This window comes from Aplidium turbinatum, chromosome 2 (assembly GCF_918807975.1).
Source record: "Aplidium turbinatum chromosome 2, kaAplTurb1.1, whole genome shotgun sequence".
Taxonomy (NCBI): Eukaryota; Metazoa; Chordata; class Ascidiacea; order Aplousobranchia; family Polyclinidae; genus Aplidium; species Aplidium turbinatum.
In genome coordinates this window covers 42,117,206-42,136,234 of record NC_137473.1, presented here as the reverse complement: position 1 = coordinate 42,136,234, position 19,029 = coordinate 42,117,206, and the positions used below count along the sequence as shown (strand labels likewise).

Genomic DNA, 19,029 nt, shown 5'->3' with positions numbered 1-19,029 from the left:
CCAACGTATACTTCGATTTTTCCAACTCACTCGGTGTATGTGCACTTGCAGCTACAGTATAATTATGCTTCCTAGTATATTTTCACACTTTTCAGACTTTAACAACACAACTGTATGCTTCGTCACATTCAAGTTTGCTCGTGGGATAACTTTAATCTATTTAAGACGTTCCTGCTCATTTTTCGGAAACCTATAGACTGATAATTTTGATAAGCTTGAATCATAGTTTCCTTCACACAGTGGAACACAGCACTTTAATGGCATGATTAACTTGACACTAACAAGCAGCAACTGTAACAGTGGTAGGCTCCTGTACTGTAGTTAGCTGAACGGATATTATTATTATTATTTTATTATTTATTTGCGTCAGACGAAGTTGTCCATATCTAAAAACAAAAACAACGAAATAATACACAAACTGCAAATGCACAAAGGTCACAGAGAGCCACTTTGGATGCCGTCGATTTAAGATTTCACTAAATGAGCTAGGCTATCTACTGTTACAAATTTACATACAATGAGCGTTGGAAGAATTGAAAGTATTCAGAACGATAAAAACAATCAGATGACATCAGGTCTGATATAAAGCGATTTGAGGAGTGAATGCAACGGTTGATAAACGAAAACATGTTTTTCCTCAATAAAGCATCAATCGTTGTTATATTATTCATTACTTGATATTCACGGGCACTGACATAACGAGGCAAGTTGTGCAATATTCTAAAAGAATCATTGTAAGCAACATGTAATCGTTTTATACTAGAAGATCTAAACTTGTTTCACAACTGGGATGCGTAAAAGGACATACAATAAGAGCGAAATACAATGTTTTTTACAGCGGGTGAGCATTTAGCGAAATGAGATTTTGCATTATTTGCAGCACAGTACTGAGAGCGTACCTGCCTTGAAATATCATTTTCATCTGAGAGAGAACTCTCAATCAATACACCCAGGTATTTTACAGAGTCCGTGAACACAATTTCAGATTTACCTAGATGTAGCAGAGGAGCACGTGAAAGATAAAAGTTTTTTTGGGGAAAATAACATAGCCTACCAAATGACTTTTTAGAATTGAAAGTAATTTCAGGTTCAACAGCATACTTGTGGCAAACATCTAACAAATTTTGTAAGCCACACAAACTAGGCGAGATGCAGCAAATGTCATCAGCAAACATAATATGATTTAGACAAGAGTTGCCAACATAGCAACCAACTTTTGTTTTATTGAGCTCATAAGAAAGCTGATCAATATATACCGCAAAAAGATAGGGGCTTAACACCCCACCTTGTCTGACTCCATTGGACACATTAAATGATTGGGACAGGTGACCTCCCCACCTCACTTGCATGGTTTGTTTACTATACCAGTATTTCAATACGCGAACAAAATACATAGGCACGTTGCGTGTGATAAGCGTTTTAAACAATAAATGATGATTGACTTTGTCGAAGGCTTTTGAAGCATCAAAAAAAACAACAGAATATACAGGAGTGTCATGACTGATATAAGAGGACACTGCTTGTTTTAATAAGAAAATACTCATGTCAGTACTATGGCCAGACTTAAACCCAAATTGATTGTCACTAGTATTCAAAAAAGGCAATAGATGATTCAAAATAAAACGTTCAAACAGTTTTGAGATTACTGTAGCTACAGCAATAGGTCTATAGTTACCTGAATCTTGAATGTCGCCATTCAAACTCTTTACAATTGGGACTAGAACAGTGTCCAAGCAAGAGTTTGGTACAACACTATGACTAAGACACATATTAAAAAGTACGCTAATATAAAAACGAATAGAATAATCAGCATAAACAAGATGTTCAGCTGAAACTTTTTTATCAGCACCAGCAGCTCGATTTAATGGCAGTTTGGCAAGCAAGGGACCAACTGTGTCCATGTTGCAACGAAATATTGAAAAAATTATGATATTTATCCTTAGAAGAAATATACGAGTTAACAAATTCTTTTTCAGTGTTGGTTTTGCTGGAATTTAGCAAGGAGCTGTAATGATGCTTCCACATCTCAGCAATAGCTTCAGGACCTTTTGCTCCACCAACATTTACAGGAAGAGAACTATTTTTGCAAGTAGATTTTTTTACCTTCTGCCAAAATGACTTTTGTGAGCTGTCAAAGTTGAGTGCTGAGGCAAGTGCATTAGCTCTATGTTGTTCAGAGGCATTTTTACAACGGCGAAAGTCTTTTTTAAACTCCTTTCGTTTATTCTGCATCAACTCATACAGATAACCATTCCGTTGTTTCCCATTTTTCACCCACATGATGTAAGTTTCTCTGGCAATGGAATGAGCCTGCTTAACTTCATTATTTCAACCAGGGACAGAAAATTTAAATTGCATTTCTTCTTATCAACTTATTATACTGTATTTGTTTCACTGTAGGTTTACAACTAAAGGTAAAACAGTCATTATAGGCCAACTACTGACATAGGTGTAGGTAGCAAACAAAATTTTGGAGAGAGACTCATTTACCTAGATTTTAGCATACAAGACAGTTATTCAAAACTGAACAATGCAGAAAGGAATACCATACAACATCATATAGTTGCTTCTGTGCATTTTATGGTGTAAACCAACCTATTTCACATCTAAAACTCCAAACAAACCAGCTTTTCTACAGTTTTAGTAGGGTGCAACTTAGACCTACCATTATACTCGTGTAAGCTAGTATGTGAAACCTACTTGACTGCACACAAGGCTATTGGGGCAAATCATCATCTACAGAAATTTTTTTACACAACACTAGGACGCAATACTTTGTAAGCAACACTGCTTTTGCTTTACACAATACCTTGTACTTGCACTGCTCACAAGTTTACTACGCTCTAAACGTACGATACTCGCACTGCAGCTCCAGCCGCGATTTAAAATCAGCCGCCAGTCGAAGAAATCTCTCAAGCGTTGACATGACCTTTTACTAGAGGTCACCATGGTTTTAACAATGTTGAACAAACGATAGGCTAACTCGACAACTTAATTGCATGTAAAGTTATTACTTTCAGACATGTAAAGACTTTACTGTCATCAGGGGCGTAGGCAGCACAAAATTATTTTTGCACATATGAATGAGCCTGCAAAAATTTACTGAAGGCAGAACATTTACAAGGGGATGTGAAGAAACTCCCCCAGAAAATTCTGAAAATAATACTTTAATGCATATTCTAAGAGTACCTTCAGCTCAACTTTATAGTAAAACTTTGTCAAATGATCCTGTAACGGAGTGTGAGCTGTTTATTTAATTGGGGGCAATTGCCCCCCTTGCAATTACCATATTTGCCCCCCCTCCTGAGTATGTCCTTGACTCTCATTATGTTTTAAAATCATCTTTGATACTAGCTAGACATTAACCAATGCAAACTTTCGAATGGTACTTGTTCTTGACTTGAATCAATCGATATCTAATAAAAGAATTGGTCTGTATGAAACGCCTAAACAAACCTTAACGTACACTGACTTTGTGATGTCGAGAAGAAATTCACGGTATTTATGTGATGTTGATTTGTATGTTCATTTTTGTATGTTCCTATCACATTTGTATGTTGTTGATTTATCAACATTATGCATTTTTGATTTTCATCCACAGACATTGCTTTGACTTGGAGTGAGAGTGAAGCTTACTGTGTAAACGTGGGAGGCCATCTAGCATCGGTATTTGACCAGCTAGAACAAGACTTCCTCATACAGACCATTTACATGTCAAACTACACCGACTTATGGATTGGCCTGAACGACCTGAGATCATTCTACACTTATGAATGGGCGGACGGGGAACCAGTATGTTGGCTATTCTTTATAGCGAGTTTTAGTGTTAATGATTGGTTGAAAATAAGAAAATGATAACTTTTAAAACAGCAGACACAATTTAAGAAAAATGAAAATTTTAACTCACAACAATGCCAAGTGAAAACTGTGATTAATGTTATGTTAACATTTTTTTTCTGTTTATTTTTGAATTTTTAAAATGTGGTTCTGTTTATTTGTTTTATTTTTGAATTTTTAAAATATGGTTCTGTTTATTTGTTGTTTTTTGAAAAAAGAAATTTTGATTGTTTGAAACCTGAATCTTTTCTACGTCATATTTGTAGCATCAGTTTAAAATGCCATTTGTGGTTTCATAAATTCAATTTTTAGTCTAGCACTCTACATCTAGTCTAAACATTTGTTCAGAAAAATTTTACGTTTTATGGTTTGTATAATTCTTACATAGTTAACTGGATTCTCCCAAACTCTGAAAAAATTGCGAACAATATACTTTTATTATTTTAGGTGACCTACACAAACTGGAAGTCCAGAGAGCCAAACAACTGGGAAGGAAAATCAGAAAACTGTGTCGAAATGTACAGAACCACACAAGATTACAAAATAGCGGGTTCTTGGAATGACGCAGACTGTGCTGACGTATCGGTAATTGAGAGTTGTGATGCATATTGGTACTTGTCTCAAGTCACCAGTGGACCTTGCTTGTTCGAAATAAAAAGTCGTACAGTTTTTAGTGCCTAACGAAAAAAACTGAATGTAGCCTACGTGGGCCGTATTTCTTCTTTACATGCTTTTTATTACCATGTTTGTTTCATACCTAGATCCACACTTTGATTTATTGCACAGTTTCAAAGTTTTGACTTTTTTCGATTGCATGAAAAAAAATTGATGTTACTTCACTATTTACGGATGAGCAGGATCACAAACCACACATTATTAAGTAGATCTACATGGTTATGTGTTGTATTGGGTCATAGGTAAGGTAGATGAGTTTCCAACCGAACATTCGGTTGAATAGATTGATAACGCCTAACAACAGAGAAACTCAACAGACTGCAGCCTCAGGCCAAGCAAAAGAGCCACATTAAAGAACGACTCACTGACTTTAACACCATTCGTCGTAACACATGACTAGGAAACTGTGTTCTTAAGGCTAGTGCAATTCGCTATTACCACAGCGAATTCGCAGCATCAGGCTAAAACAGGTCGTTAATATCTACATTGTGAAGCACTCATTTAAAGTTTGCATAAATCACTTTTTATCTTCGATCCATTTATCCCAATCCTTTTCTATTTTTAGGGTTTTGTTTGCAAAAAATACAAAGCTTACTATACTGAAGATGATGCAGCAGTGCCCACTCCTGCCCCTGGATGTAAAGACGGTTCGTTGAATTATATCCCAATCTGGTGCTCTATGTTCAATAGAAAGGAAAATTTCAAGCTTAGATATCTTGATTAAAATAAACTATATCGAAAAACTAAAAAATAACTCAACAACTTCAAATAGAGAAGATAGGAGTAGTAAATTAAATACGACATCGTCCTGGTTCAAAATTTTTACAACCAGGCAATCACTTTTCGAGAAATTGAATGCTTTTGCCTCACAAATGTAGCTTTTGGACTTTGTCGGTTGATACAGTAGTTAACTCTTTCGCGCCCAGCGATTTTGCACGGTTTGACTGCAAAACCCAGGCATTGTTGCTATTTTTTTCTCTAACTTTAACGAGTTGACACGCGTGACACCGATTGTGTATTTTGACATGGAATATCTCATTGGAAAGATAATTTCAAGTTCTGACTATAAATGTTAGAACCTACTTTCCTAATACAATATATTTGAAGATGCAGTATTTTCAAAATGTATACTTTTTAACCTTTTTTTTTGTTAAAAATTTTGTGAAATCGAAGCATCTTACAAAAAAAATACTCCCACCTTTTCTGTAGCACCTAAAAAGATTTTTTTTCTTCAGTGGACTTCCTAATGATATGAAGTGTCAAGGAAAAATCAAACATGCCTTGTTTCTATTAGTACATACTTTTCTTTTAACTGTTGGCCAAAGTAACCACACTTTGTCAAACTTAAGCAAATTTTTTTTTGAAAAACACGAGAATATCAATAAAATAAGCATTTTACAAGGGACCAGTAAATTTATAGATATTCTGCTACAAAGACAAACTTTTATATCACGCATCAAACAGCATCATTTTAAAATGATGCTGGGCGTTTAGCATAAAACCTCAAATCATTTTAAAATGATGCTGGGCGTTTCGCATTAAACAGCAAATCATTTCAAAATGATGCTGGGCGCGAAAGAGAGAAATTTTTTTGTGAAAGTTATCGTCGGCTCGAGGAAAACAAAGATTCGCACAAAGACATTAAATTTCTTTCCGTAAGTTTGCTGAAAGGTCGAAAATAGAAAATCTAAACTTTTCGTCAAAGATGACCCTCCAATTCTAACACTCCTAACTGACATGGTGACTTGATGGTGATAACTTTAAAAGGCAGACCCCAATGTGATCACCAGAGTAATAATTGAAAAATTGATTGTTCCAATGTTCATGCATTATCAGGTTGGTTCGCATACGAGTACATGTGCTATTGGTTTCAACGGGATCTGGTCACAGAATCTCAAAACGAGGATTTCTGTGCCAAGCAAGGAGGACAACCGGTTCACGTCATGGACAAGTCAGTGGGGTGTTTTATTTTTCAATCTAAATAAATAAGGGTGCACTCGAAGAGGCATAATTGCTACATTTTTAATCCTAATCTTATTGTGTTTTGTTTTAAAGCCTATTTAATTAATTTTGACTCTAAGATTTTATGAATACTTTTGTTAAGTGGTCTTGATTGATGTAATTCGTTCACCTCCAGGTATACCCAAAGCTTCCTCCACACAGTAATAGGAGCTGAGGACAAAAGGTGGTGGCTTGGACTACATGCAACCGTGTCACAGGAAACAGGGGTGGCTTGGCATTGGGAGAGTGGAGATCCTGTAACATATGATAACTGGGGAAAAGGCAACCCGAGTAAGTGGGTCGTGTATTTATTTTTAAATATTTTTGGCAGTTGTTCGTTAGAGGACGTCACTATATTGTTGAATTTAACCGCTGTTAATTAATCTTACAATTGATAAATATGGATAATATTGCTGTGTCACACATACTTTTGTGTCTATGGAAACTGAAACAAAATATTTATTTAATTTTATTCCGTTCAGCTATTGATGCGGGAGAGTGCGTGGTCTTCTATGGCGGTCCTTACGGCACAGGTCTGTGGTACAGCCACCCATGTGACAAAACGGCCTATACCATCTGCGAGCTCCCTAGGGATGGGTTTACTCCTCCACCTCCAAGTAAGCGGGATGTCGTCATCGTATATAGGCTACTGTGTTATGTTGGAACTTATTTGCACTAAGGGTGAATATTGATATAATCTGCAAACCAATAAACTTCTCTTTCTTTTGACTTTATTCCCCCAAACGTTAATAAATAGGTAAAATTTTCTCTTTTCACTTTTTACATAATTACATGAGCGAGGTTATTAAAATGAACAATTCTGATCGACAACCAGACTATGCAGATCGTTATTTTCCTGTTGTTTGAATTGTTTAGAATATAATGGAAGTACAGTACAGTTTAACGCATTATTCAAAATGGTTGGGTAAGTTGTGTTATGTTATGAGTATTCTACTAATAGCACTTTGTGATGAACTGCAAAAAGTGACGATATATATTATTTAACATATTTATCCTTTTCTGTTTCCAGCTACCCCTCCTCCCAGCGGAGGGTGTCAGTGGGACTGGACTACCCCTGATGAAGAGAGTAACTACTGCTACAAGATCTTTGCTCCTGCAGCAGAAGGAGACTATGACCAAAAACAAGCTTGGAGCAATGCTTACCACCAGGTGAAATTGCTACAACCCATTTTCTACTGATTGATTTTCATGTAGCTATACTTGATGGCTTGATAATAAAGTAACTGGAGGCGAAATAAAATCAAACACCTTTGTGCTACTGCTTTGGGGCATGGGTTGGACTCAAAACTTTCAACATTGTAGTTTATTTGAACTCTATTTTTATGAGGATTTTCTTATGGGACTCGATGTTTAAATTTTGTTCTGAAGTCACCAAGATGCTGTACAACAAACTTAGCACTTTTTATAACTAACTCAAACAGGCCGCTAAACTTTTTTTAAAGTAATGCCATTGAAAAGAAACCTATGACACGTTATTTTGTTACTTGCTTTTACACCAACTCGTTTTTCCTTCTTGCAGTGTCTCTCCTACAACTCCGATCTCGTATCCATCCACAACAGAGATGAAGAAACTTATCTTATTAATGAACTTTCCCAACTGGACCTGAGCACAGAGTTTGTGTGGATTGGTCTCAGTAACAGGTGCAGTGTTTTTTTAGAGGTGTCTTATCTCTGGGTCACTTTTCTGATTATGGATATCCACTAAACAACACTTTTATCTTGGAGCATTATCGATCTGGCCACACTAGATCTTGTTAATACTTTTTTTTGCTATTGCGCTTGATGTCTATTACGTCGGAATAACTGTTTGTGAATTACATCACGAAGACTTTCCAGTGAGCTTCGAGATTGATGGAAACGCAAGGTTGTTAAATTGGTTTATTCATGTTTTTAAAGTTAAACGAGGTTCAAACATGATTAACTTGGAATATCAGCGTTCCGGGTCCAAATCGTTTACTTGGTTTGTTTTACTTTCAACTTCTGAAGTTGAAATTGATTGATTATTATAAACCATAATTGTTATGGTTCATATTGCTTTCATTACAGAGGGGGATCTGGTTGGCAGTGGTCTGACATGTCTCCGACTGAGTACTTGAACTGGGGGCTCGGCAACCCCTCATCAGCCATTGACAATAATTGTGTGTCCATGAAGTACGATAAAGTCACTCGTACCGGTGTGTGGAACAACCTGAATTGTCAACAGGTCAGCATAAACAGATGTAGACTTATCCAATGATTTTCTTTTACCAAAACGTTTTCAAGCAATTATAGGATACTTCAATTAATGTCATTGAATCTGTTGAGGTGTTTTGTTTTCAAGTAAGCTTTAAAACTAATTTGTAGCTATTTCAGAGTGGATATACAAATTGTATTAAAGAGTCTAATGCACTTTTTTAATTCAAAGACATGATAAGTTAGTTGTCCAGCTTTTGACTTTACGATGATTTGGCAAGCAATTCAAGTGTGCAAAACCTTGGGTTTGCAGGGGTTAGATTGGATTTGCAAAGTCCCAAAAGGTGTGGATGTTCCTGAACCGACTTCACCTCCAACAGGAGTAGTCGACCCAAGCTGTGGCAGCACAATCGGAGGAGTATGGATGAAGTACAACAGCATGTGTTACTTCTTTAGCAATGAAACAGCTGTGGACGTCTACGTGGCTGAAAGGGTAAAAGGCTTAATTATTGTATATTTGCTTTTGCATGACATGTATTTTTTGTGACATCATTTATACCTACAATGCAAGATCAAAGGTTTTTAATTCTTTTTTATTATGAACACATGTAGGCTATTAATAGTTGTGGCTTGCACAGAGTCTTATAACCTTTGAAATAAAAAATGAATAGATAAACGAGAAATGATTAGCCTGTATGTTTCATTTTCTTTTTATAGTGTAGACAGACGAAACTAATTAATTTTATTGTAATCACATTTAGCTTACTTACGTTTATTATTTTATTGTATGAACCGTGAAAAACATATATGTCCCCTGGGTTTTTGTTTATGACCCTTCGTTTATTTTGCAGACCTGCCAACAGTATGGGGGACAACTCGCTTCAATCCACTCCCCCACTGAACAATCATTCATCAACAATGTGATCAAGGTGATTTTCTATAATGTAGTAGACTATCTGCGGAAGGGGAATGTGTTTTCAAATAAGATTTTTAAAAACGTGTGTTTTTAGTTTACATTGTAAAAGTGTATTGGCTTTTGTTTTGGCTTCTATGGTTTCTATCACCGGCACTTTCTTAGGCAGGCGTAGGCTTACAGCAAAAGAAAGATTAATTATCTAACCTGGCAGTCTGAAAAATGAAACTGGATTCTATATAACTAGAGTGACTCTATGCAAAATAGATATGATGTATGATGCCATTGACTATTACATCGAGACCGCTAGACTTATATTTGAAATTGGCCAATAAAGCCTTTTTAAACACGCTTAACCGATTTCAAAGAAGCTGCCGGTTATTTTACTGTGCATTACACCACTGGACTTTCCTATTGCCAGCTGCGTAGCCGAGTGGTGAGACCGTCTGCGCGACGTTCGAAAGGACGTGGGTTCGACACCGCTCAAAATCGCAGTGTCTCGGCAAAGACACTACTTCATGGCAAGCCAAAATAAGGGGAGCATCTGACTCGAAGTCTATATGTCACTTCGCTGCTTCTTGTAGTCTGTTGTATCGCATCTGTGATCGCAGTGTACTGTATGTTATCGCAATGGGCGTAAATAAAAACACGATTATTATTTTTATTATTGTATGATTGTTATCAAGCATGCTTTCAGCTATTAGTCGATGGCTGCTTAATAATGCTCTACTTTTTGATTCAGACCGACGCCGGGTTGCTGTACACTGACAGGTTTTGGATTGGTCTCAAAGAAATGGGTGGTTTTAATGGAGAGTATATGTGGACTGATGGAACAGCAGTGGACTTTGTTTATTGGAATCCAGGTGAGTAGATTTTTTTTCAACATTGATATCTTTTGATGATTCCAGGTTTTGTGTCAGTTTAATCTAAAGAAGAAAGAGCATAAAAAATAGGTTTAAAAAATGTTTTTATTTGCTTGATTTCTTTTGAGATAATATTTTTCGAATCAGAACTTAACGGTTATTCATTTTTTTCAGGAGAGCCTAACGACTCTTTGGGATCGGAACAATGCGTGGTGATGTACCAAGACAGTGGAAAATGGAATGACGCAAATTGTGGGATGAAGTATGGAGGGTTCGTTTGCAAGAAGTATCCAGGTGGACCCCCTATTGATCCCCAACCCACTTCACCAGCTCCAGGTAAAGATCATTCCGCCATACATCAAAACGTATCGCATACCTTGCGGCATCTAACCTGTCTTCTCGTTCTCATCAGGTGGTTGCCCATCTAATTGGCTCATGTATGGCAATTACTGCTTCCAAGTTCATGGAGATGTCAACATTTGCGATCCTACCGTAACCGATGACCCATCCTGCTCTGCGGACTGGAAGACTGCCCAGCTCACATGCACACAATTGGGAGGGAGTCTTGCTACCATTCATAACAAATACGAAAACGGTAAGCTGGACTGTTTTCTAAAACATGATCTATAAAAAGCTTTGAAACAAGTGAAATTACCTTTTGCGTCCAATCAACTAGATCTCGTTATGAAGAAGGGAGCGTTCTTTCTGGCTATATGCAAGGTCAAGAGGTCCTCTTTACAAAAAGGAAACTCGGATGGTTGTTACATTTTTAACTTAACTTAATATCAAATTTTCATTTCTGCATACAACTTATGTGAACTATTTTCCCGTTCAATCCATTAACATTTTCATCTCTGTTTCAGCTTTCGTCGCCGCCCAAACCCTCCGTAGCTACAACAGCATGTGGATAGGCCTGAGCTCCTTTATGTGGCACAGCAAGCCATTTGTGTGGGCAAACGGAGATGAAGTCACATATACAAATTGGAATCAAGGTGAAATCCTTGATTTCTGATTTCAATTTGTGCATTTCTTGCTTTTAAAGACTTAAGATATAAGTAAAGTATTTATAATCAAACACTAAACAGTATAATTTTCTATTTTTAACCAACTAATGTAGGCTACTTATCAAAAACCTAGCATCGTACAAATGCTGACGGGTAGGATTACCGTAAGGGGATAGTGATTAGGTACATTTCACGACAGTTGCTGAAAAGTTTTATAAACGACAAATTATAGTAGGCTGAGAATTGACAGAAAACGTTTATCTGGCATTGAATAAATTTCAAATGGTATCATCTAACTTCAGCTTTATTTTGGAAAGGGCTAATTGTCGTGTGTCCTGATATGAACACTATGGCTGCCTGCTTCTCGCAGCTTCTCACGACGTTCTGTTTTAAAGGGGAACCAAACTCTGTCGATGGAAATGAAGATTGTGTTGAGCTGTATCGCCAGGAAACGATTGTAGGCCGATGGAACGATAATCGGTGTGAAAATAACATCCCATTTGTCTGCTCAATGAGAAAGGATCCCAACGTCGCAGATGGACAACAAATAAACAATAATAAGAAGTGCAAGTCTGGTTGGATGCAGGTAAGACTGAGATTCTTGTTGTAGGCTGTTGTAACAGAAACAAAGGTGACCTCAAAGTTGACAAACCCTAGCAAATTCACAAAAACAGATAGACTTACTCCATGTTTTATTGATTTAGGCTTATTTTAATTGGCATGCCATTGATATAGATGTAGATAGCTTTCTTCAGTTATTATTATAACTTCCTTCTTCGTATAGAGAAGGTTACCATTTTACTCCAAAATGATTGAAACAACTGCAGTTGAGATTTGCAACATATATATTTTTTACTTTTTTTTCTATCGTTATAAAACTTTTTTCCTTTGGTCTAGTTCGACACAATTGGAAACGACTACATGTGTTTCTACCTGGACACCCAACTCCGAACCTTTGACGACGCTCGATCCAACTGCCAGAAGAACGGTGCAGACCTGGCGAGCCTCCAATCCATGTACGATCAGGCATTCCTGACCAGCTACATCACTGATCAGACAGCCTGGCTGGGCATGAAACTGAACCCGGTGAGTTTTGAGCCTTGAAGGCTCGTAATGTAATGAGATTTCTAAAATATTTAATAATTGTTCTTGATCGTTTAATGTAGGCAACTTCTTATTGGTTCCAATTACAACGAACCTTTCATTTTCATCTACTACTTAGCCTGATTATGTCCAGGGTTCCATTCCTACAAACGAGTGCTTTTGGTAGTTTCTCATAATTGTAGGTAGAGATTTTAATCAACTCACAAGGGAAGATCACCATGATTGACACTTGAAAATTTGAAATTATCAAAGGCTCACTACTTATGTAAGCTATTCCAGCCTGGTTAGTGCTGATTGAGGCCTGTGTGTAGGTGCGATACACCCGCAAGAAGTGAACCATCATCATTTGATGTTTACAGTACAATTCTGTTTTAAACATTTAACAACCTAATAGTTCCATGCTTAACCGAATGCTCTGATGCTGTCGATGCAGGATACTTACGAGTGGATGTGGATGGATGGTTGGCCCGTGTGGATAACCAACTGGGGAGAAGGCAATCCGTCGGCTGACACAACCAAAAACTGCGTTCTGAATAAAGATTCTGTTCTTGGTTCGGAATGGATTACGGCCAACTGTGGAGAGCAACACATGTCTGTTTGCAAGACATCGACAGGTAGGAGATCATCCGTACATTATTATCAGCAGGAGAACTGTAGTTTTTGTTGCTGCAGCTTTCATTGATGACAATGATTTTGTCGCTTTTTACAATTTTTTATTTGCACTTCAAGAATTTATAAATATCCTACTATGGCAAAACATAACAGGCCTGCATTGATATCTAGCATTGGCTTCAGCAAGCAACTTCGCTAATTGTGGAATAATAACTTTCTGTGTATCAAACTAGCAACTACGTACAGTATGTACTTAAAAAATTACAAACTTTTACCACTTTTTAGTTGTTTTTTGAATCATTGTAGGATACTTGGTTGGATGATCGTCGTTATTATTATGTTTTTATGAAAGAAAACATTAAAAATCTACTAGAAGTGCAACGACAGGCTTACTTTTGCAGTGTCAATCCCGACCACCCCTGGTTACGTTGAGGGCGACTGTAGAGACCCTTCCTGGTACGCGTACGGGGGATACTGTTATTATTCCTTCCTTACGGATGGAAATGATGCAGAGCTGTGAGTTGAAAAGCAGTTTCCGTGTGATATTTTAGGAAATTAATACTTAGAAAAGATCGCCAGGACATGCTGACCTTAACAATCATTTAAACATTCACATTGCTAACCGTTAGTGTTAAAATATTAGCCTACTGTATTAACTTGGAAATTGTTTTGTTTTGATTCTAACAATAAAAGCGATTTGTTGCAGGATGTTTTATTTCAAGTGTTCAATTTAATAAACCAACAAACATGACATGCTGACCTTAAATAACCGTTTAAAAATATAAATTGCTAATCGCTGGTATTAAAATATTAGCTTTCTGTATTAACTTGGAAATTATTTTCATTGAAACAACAAAAGTAGTTTATTGCACGATGTTTTATTTCAAGTGTTCAATTTAATAAACCAACAAACTCTTTCACTGCAGAGGATTAACGTGGACAGATGCTGAAGAAATGTGCAAGTTGGAGACCGGTAACCTTGCCAGCTTCACCTCCAGGTTGGAGTTGGAGGCGATCCTGGAATGGTTCAATAGTACCGAGTCCGTGTGGATCGGCCTGAAAGATAACGGACAAGGTGAAAGCCAATACAAAGTTTTGCCTGAACAGTTAAAAACGTATTTGTTCTGTAGTTTAACCTTTACTGCAGAGTGGCGGTCTGCAAGTTTTACAACACAACTAATGAATATTTCAAAACTTCCTAAAGCAACTTTCTGGTGATTCCTTGACGTAAAACAACACAGTGTCATTCTACTATGACAACCGAAGGAATATAGGAACATATTTGTCTGCTAATTTCACACCAGTAATGTTTTCTGGCCGCTATGTAAGGAACGCCAAAAGTATCGCAAATTTACTTTTTAAACTTGCAAGAATCAAATCTTAGTATAAGCAGTTGTTTAAAGTCTTGTTTTGGAAAAGTTCCAAGCTCAAGCATGCAAATTCGTCACACAGTGTTAGAATACAAACTTAATCAATAGTTTAACATTACTCCACCATTTTCAGGAGGATGGTCGTGGACAGACTACCGACCTGTCAGTTTCACGTATTGGTCAAATGGGGAGCCGAACGATGTGGGAGAAGAAGGTGAGGATTGCGTAGAGATGTATGGCGACTCTGGGAAGTGGAATGATCTCAACTGTGCCAATCAGAAGGGATACTTGTGCAGAGTGCCAAAAGGTGAGTGATGGGTTTATTGTTGTGAAATGTTTTCTGATTAAATGGGATAGACATTTGTCATCATTGTGCAGTTGTTGTATTTGTATTTATTCATTTTATAGCATTTGTAAGTAGGTTATAACACTCCTTTTTTGAAAGTTTTGCCCAAAAATAAAGTAGAAGAAAGGTTAGTGTTGCAGAAAAAATATTACCTTAAGATCAAGGCCACCTGCGGGTTGTGAAAAGTATGTCCGTAAACCATAGGACTCACCACCATTAAAATCTTAAAGCTTAAGCCAAAATTATAAGACAGAACTTACTGAAAGTACTTGTGGCACATCAAGACGCACGAATATTGACATGTAGCCTACGTAGGTCTAGATCTCAGGTCTAGATCAATTGTATTGGCTGTGTTGATGATTTGACTGAATGTTGCATATGCTAAATTTTTAATTAAATATCACCAGCTATTTGGTTTAAAACAACGTTTGTACAACAATTTTGCTTCGTTGTTTTAGTTATCGGAACCGACGAAAACGGGAATATTATCCATTACACCTCTCCTGCTCCAACACAAAGTAAGGAATTGATAAACTTCACATGATTATTTAAGATTCGTTAAAAGCTGGTGCTCTTGCACCAAAGAAGACTGTTGTTCGAATCACAGCGTTACATTTACTGAAATACGGTTGTCGTCTTTTTTCAAACTAATGTCTGAGATTGACTAATTTTTGTAAATAGTTTGTTTTAAAACCTGTTTTTGAACTACATACAGAAAATAAAAAGAAATGATTTCGTAAAATACTAATAATATAATCTTAAAATAAAAGCCTACCAATTGTAGTTTTTCTGTATTTTTACTAATACATTGTAAAACTTTCGCTTAACGTTTCTCAATCATAAAATAACAACATTGCTTGCCTGATTTCTACATTCTTTACTTTGCAGCTAAAATCAGCAACGCGGGCGTGATAGCAGGAGCAGTGATTGGCTCCTTGGTACTCATAGTTGTCGTCGTTGGTGTGGCGTTCTACTGCACGAGAGGTGACGGGCCAAGCGTGTCCAAACTAAGTAAGTTTTCATGAAAACTCTTGATTGCTTTGGTGGTGACAGTTTGCAAGAATCGAATGCTTGCCTAGTAACTTGAGCAACCCACATCAACTACAGCCTCGAAGGGGAATCAGTTAACGGGATATTTTAGCATAATAATGTCTCGATTTCTATAAAAGAAAACTTTAAAATTAAACCTACAAACTCAGAGACAGGGAAACCAAACAACTTTATCTACTGTAGGCCTACAAGTGGTACTAGTACCAGTACTTGAGTGATCCAAGCAAAGCTTTCTGATAGTGTTAGGGTTAGCAAAGCTTTTCTTAGTCTACATTGCTAACCAGTAAACCTACCGTTTACATGGGTCCAGAAGGTACCTTTCAACCCGAGTTGACTTTAGTGGTCCTTATTCTTTCCAAGGGATCCAGGAACTTAAATAAACCACCGCGCATTCTTTCGACATAGTGCGTTTTTCTTAGAAGTGCCTCGATTTGGGGCCCAAGAATCTTATCGATAGGCTACCGAGCCCAAATTATCTCTTAACGGCTTTGCTCCTAACTTAAACGTAAAAAGTAAAATGGAAGTGTAGCACAAGCGAAAATAAATTAAAATGGGGTAACCTTGCTTTCGCGCGTACTGTCAAAGTTTTTATCTTCATCCAGCGAATGATGCGTCGGACTTCTCTTCCGGAATCGTCAACAAGCTCTACTCAGTGACCGGTAACATGGCGACATCAAGTGAAAAGAAATCTAACCAGGCCGGATTTGACAACGTCCACTTTGAGAAGGACGCTGGCGCTACCTTGGGAGACAGCACGGCCTAACCATCTGAGGAACAACGATAGACCATAAACTCGCACCAATGGAGCAATAGAAGCAACCGAAATATTTTCAAAGTTCTTAACAGATTGATTAAAACATTTCTTTCAATGCATAAAAGAAATTTATCTGGGAATAACTTCTTGTATTGGCATATTTCATTGTTGACATAAAAACTTAAAAAACTGGCTACTCGCCTCATGCTTTCTTGTTTCACTTTTGGATTAACTTTGCGAAGCTACAATCAAACCGTTAGTTATAGTAGCAATGGCCGATAAGACATACCACTTGCCTTTTCTTTCATGCAATGGAGTGTTATACTGGAAGATCTAAAAGGACACGTGTAGCAAAGTCTGAACCATTATGCTCTTTAAAATTTGTTTGTTTTTCTAGCCGTTGGCTACTTACTTGATTGTGTTTTGTACTTACTGTAAGATGCGCCCTGTCTAGCTGCACGAACAGTGCTTTATTGCATTTAGCCTACAGTATTTGTCATGTTATTTCATTGTGACACTAAACCCGTCATTGTTTATAATTTTACTCCTTTGCATTGTGTTAATTTTATATGGTTGTCACAAATGTGACAATCCATCTTTGTGTATTTTGTTTCATTTCAAAGTAAATTTTTCTTTTAGTTTTCCATGTCAATTGACATGACACCTGGTAGCGCACTTAATCAAGTTCATTATAATCTGGGTGGCAGAACGTATGACAGAACGGACAGAATGGCAGAACGTTGACAATGTATGTATTCAATTCAAATTTCGCCCACCTTTGCAAGCACTTTAATCAAATTGAGTGGCTTTCTGATCACTCACTTGTGCTTTCACAAAATCTGCAAAACGTAAATGAACGATTGTAAAGAAAATAGCCAAAACATAGAAAAACGAGAGAAAAAATGTTTTCTGTCGAGTTAGGTGGTTAATTTCCGACGGAATCTAATAAACAAAAGGTTTTTGTCAAGTAATTTCGAAAAAAGTTTATATAATTCACTATAGCCAACAACTTCATGAATGTTGATGACTAATCGATACAACTTCAAACTCTCATGGTACCCTTTTAACTCCATAACCCAAAAGAAACACTGACAATGGATTCGTGTATCTCATTTGGTTTGTAACCTGCAAACTGTGAACGCGTTCTTTTTTCCGTTTGTTTGGCTTAAATCATTTTGTTTGTTCTGTAAGAGTACTCGTCGAAAAGTGCAATTTTTCATTAAAGTTGTCTGTACATTCCAATCTATCCAAAATTTTCACGAAAGGAAGGCTTAAGCAACAAATGCAGCTTATTGGGCACCCAATAGAAAGGTTTGATATTCGTTTACTGTTTCACTATTGTGTTTCAAAGCAAAACTAGTTATTCTAATAAGAACATGTCTAATTAACGCAACTGCATGAATGATATAGCTTGAAAAGTTCAAAAATCAGCAAAAGAAGGAATGCATCAAAAAGATAGGGAACCGTTGAGTTAAATTCAAAACCATCACCAGAAGACCCAGTGGACTAATGTCCGATAACCCTTCTTCTGTATTTCTTTCAAACTACTGTAGCTTACTATACCGATTCATATGCAACAGACCTGACAGAAAATATACAGCCTAACCTACAACAGTCTCAATAAATCCTTGTAGGCTATCGCAGATAGGTAGGCTAGGCAACACAGGCAGCCAGTTTAGCTTGGCCTATCTGGTGCAGGTATTCACGTGATAGGTCTAAGCTCTGTTTTGCTGTTGCAAATTGTTCTCAGAATTACTGCACTTAAAGTAGTCTAACTACGGTTTTGCACTATATTTGCCCACCCCGATAGCTCAGTTGGTTAGCGCGTGACTTCTGGTAGGCTATAGGCCTACAAAGAAGTTTCATGATCAAGCATCGCTGGTTCGACTCTCGGGGTGTGTGCTTGAGCAACGCCATTCAGCGGCACCTAATGGATGGAATAATTCCCGGCAACAAGACTTCAACAATCGGAAACTTCACTCTGCCAATCTCGGTGACTGGGCCTGCGTCAGTGATTCAAAGCCTCTAGGCTACAAGTAACTTAGGCTATGCGAAACTGCCAGGATTAAGCTCTGCCAGAAGCTTTCTCAGTCTGAGGATAAAGATTCAAATCAATCAGTTTTCAGTTCAGTTTGTTTTTATTTCTGACCACCACAGCTAAAACGATAGGTTTGGCTCGCCTACCTACCTACATGCCAACATAATAGAAGTCTAGAATAAAGTAGAAACGACAAAACGTAAAGGAGAATACGTGTTTGAAGTCCAAAAAAGATAGTGAGGTGGGCAATTTGGCACGTTTGCAAGGAT

The 19,029-nt window shown here is 37.3% G+C and overlaps 1 protein-coding gene across 1 annotated transcript in view; it reads left to right on the top strand.

Annotated features, from left to right (window-relative positions):
- LOC145764605 (uncharacterized) overlaps nucleotides 1-17,964 on the top strand; it is a 37,317-nt gene extending 19,353 nt beyond the window's left edge. The window contains 25 exon segments of the mRNA XM_082576235.1: nucleotides 3,602-3,792; nucleotides 4,285-4,422; nucleotides 5,078-5,159; nucleotides 6,349-6,463; nucleotides 6,650-6,804; nucleotides 6,996-7,130; nucleotides 7,544-7,683; nucleotides 8,054-8,175; nucleotides 8,581-8,737; nucleotides 9,020-9,199; nucleotides 9,558-9,635; nucleotides 10,049-10,064; nucleotides 10,390-10,482; nucleotides 10,657-10,818; nucleotides 10,895-11,077; nucleotides 11,346-11,474; nucleotides 11,882-12,072; nucleotides 12,384-12,572; nucleotides 13,024-13,204; nucleotides 13,604-13,739; nucleotides 14,129-14,277; nucleotides 14,706-14,879; nucleotides 15,377-15,440; nucleotides 15,802-15,929; nucleotides 16,571-17,964. Coding sequence (XP_082432361.1) covers nucleotides 3,602-3,792; nucleotides 4,285-4,422; nucleotides 5,078-5,159; nucleotides 6,349-6,463; nucleotides 6,650-6,804; nucleotides 6,996-7,130; nucleotides 7,544-7,683; nucleotides 8,054-8,175; nucleotides 8,581-8,737; nucleotides 9,020-9,199; nucleotides 9,558-9,635; nucleotides 10,049-10,064; nucleotides 10,390-10,482; nucleotides 10,657-10,818; nucleotides 10,895-11,077; nucleotides 11,346-11,474; nucleotides 11,882-12,072; nucleotides 12,384-12,572; nucleotides 13,024-13,204; nucleotides 13,604-13,739; nucleotides 14,129-14,277; nucleotides 14,706-14,879; nucleotides 15,377-15,440; nucleotides 15,802-15,929; nucleotides 16,571-16,731 — 3,449 coding nt within the window. The 3' untranslated portion in view covers nucleotides 16,732-17,964.
- Nucleotides 17,965-19,029: the final 1,065 nt, after the last annotated feature.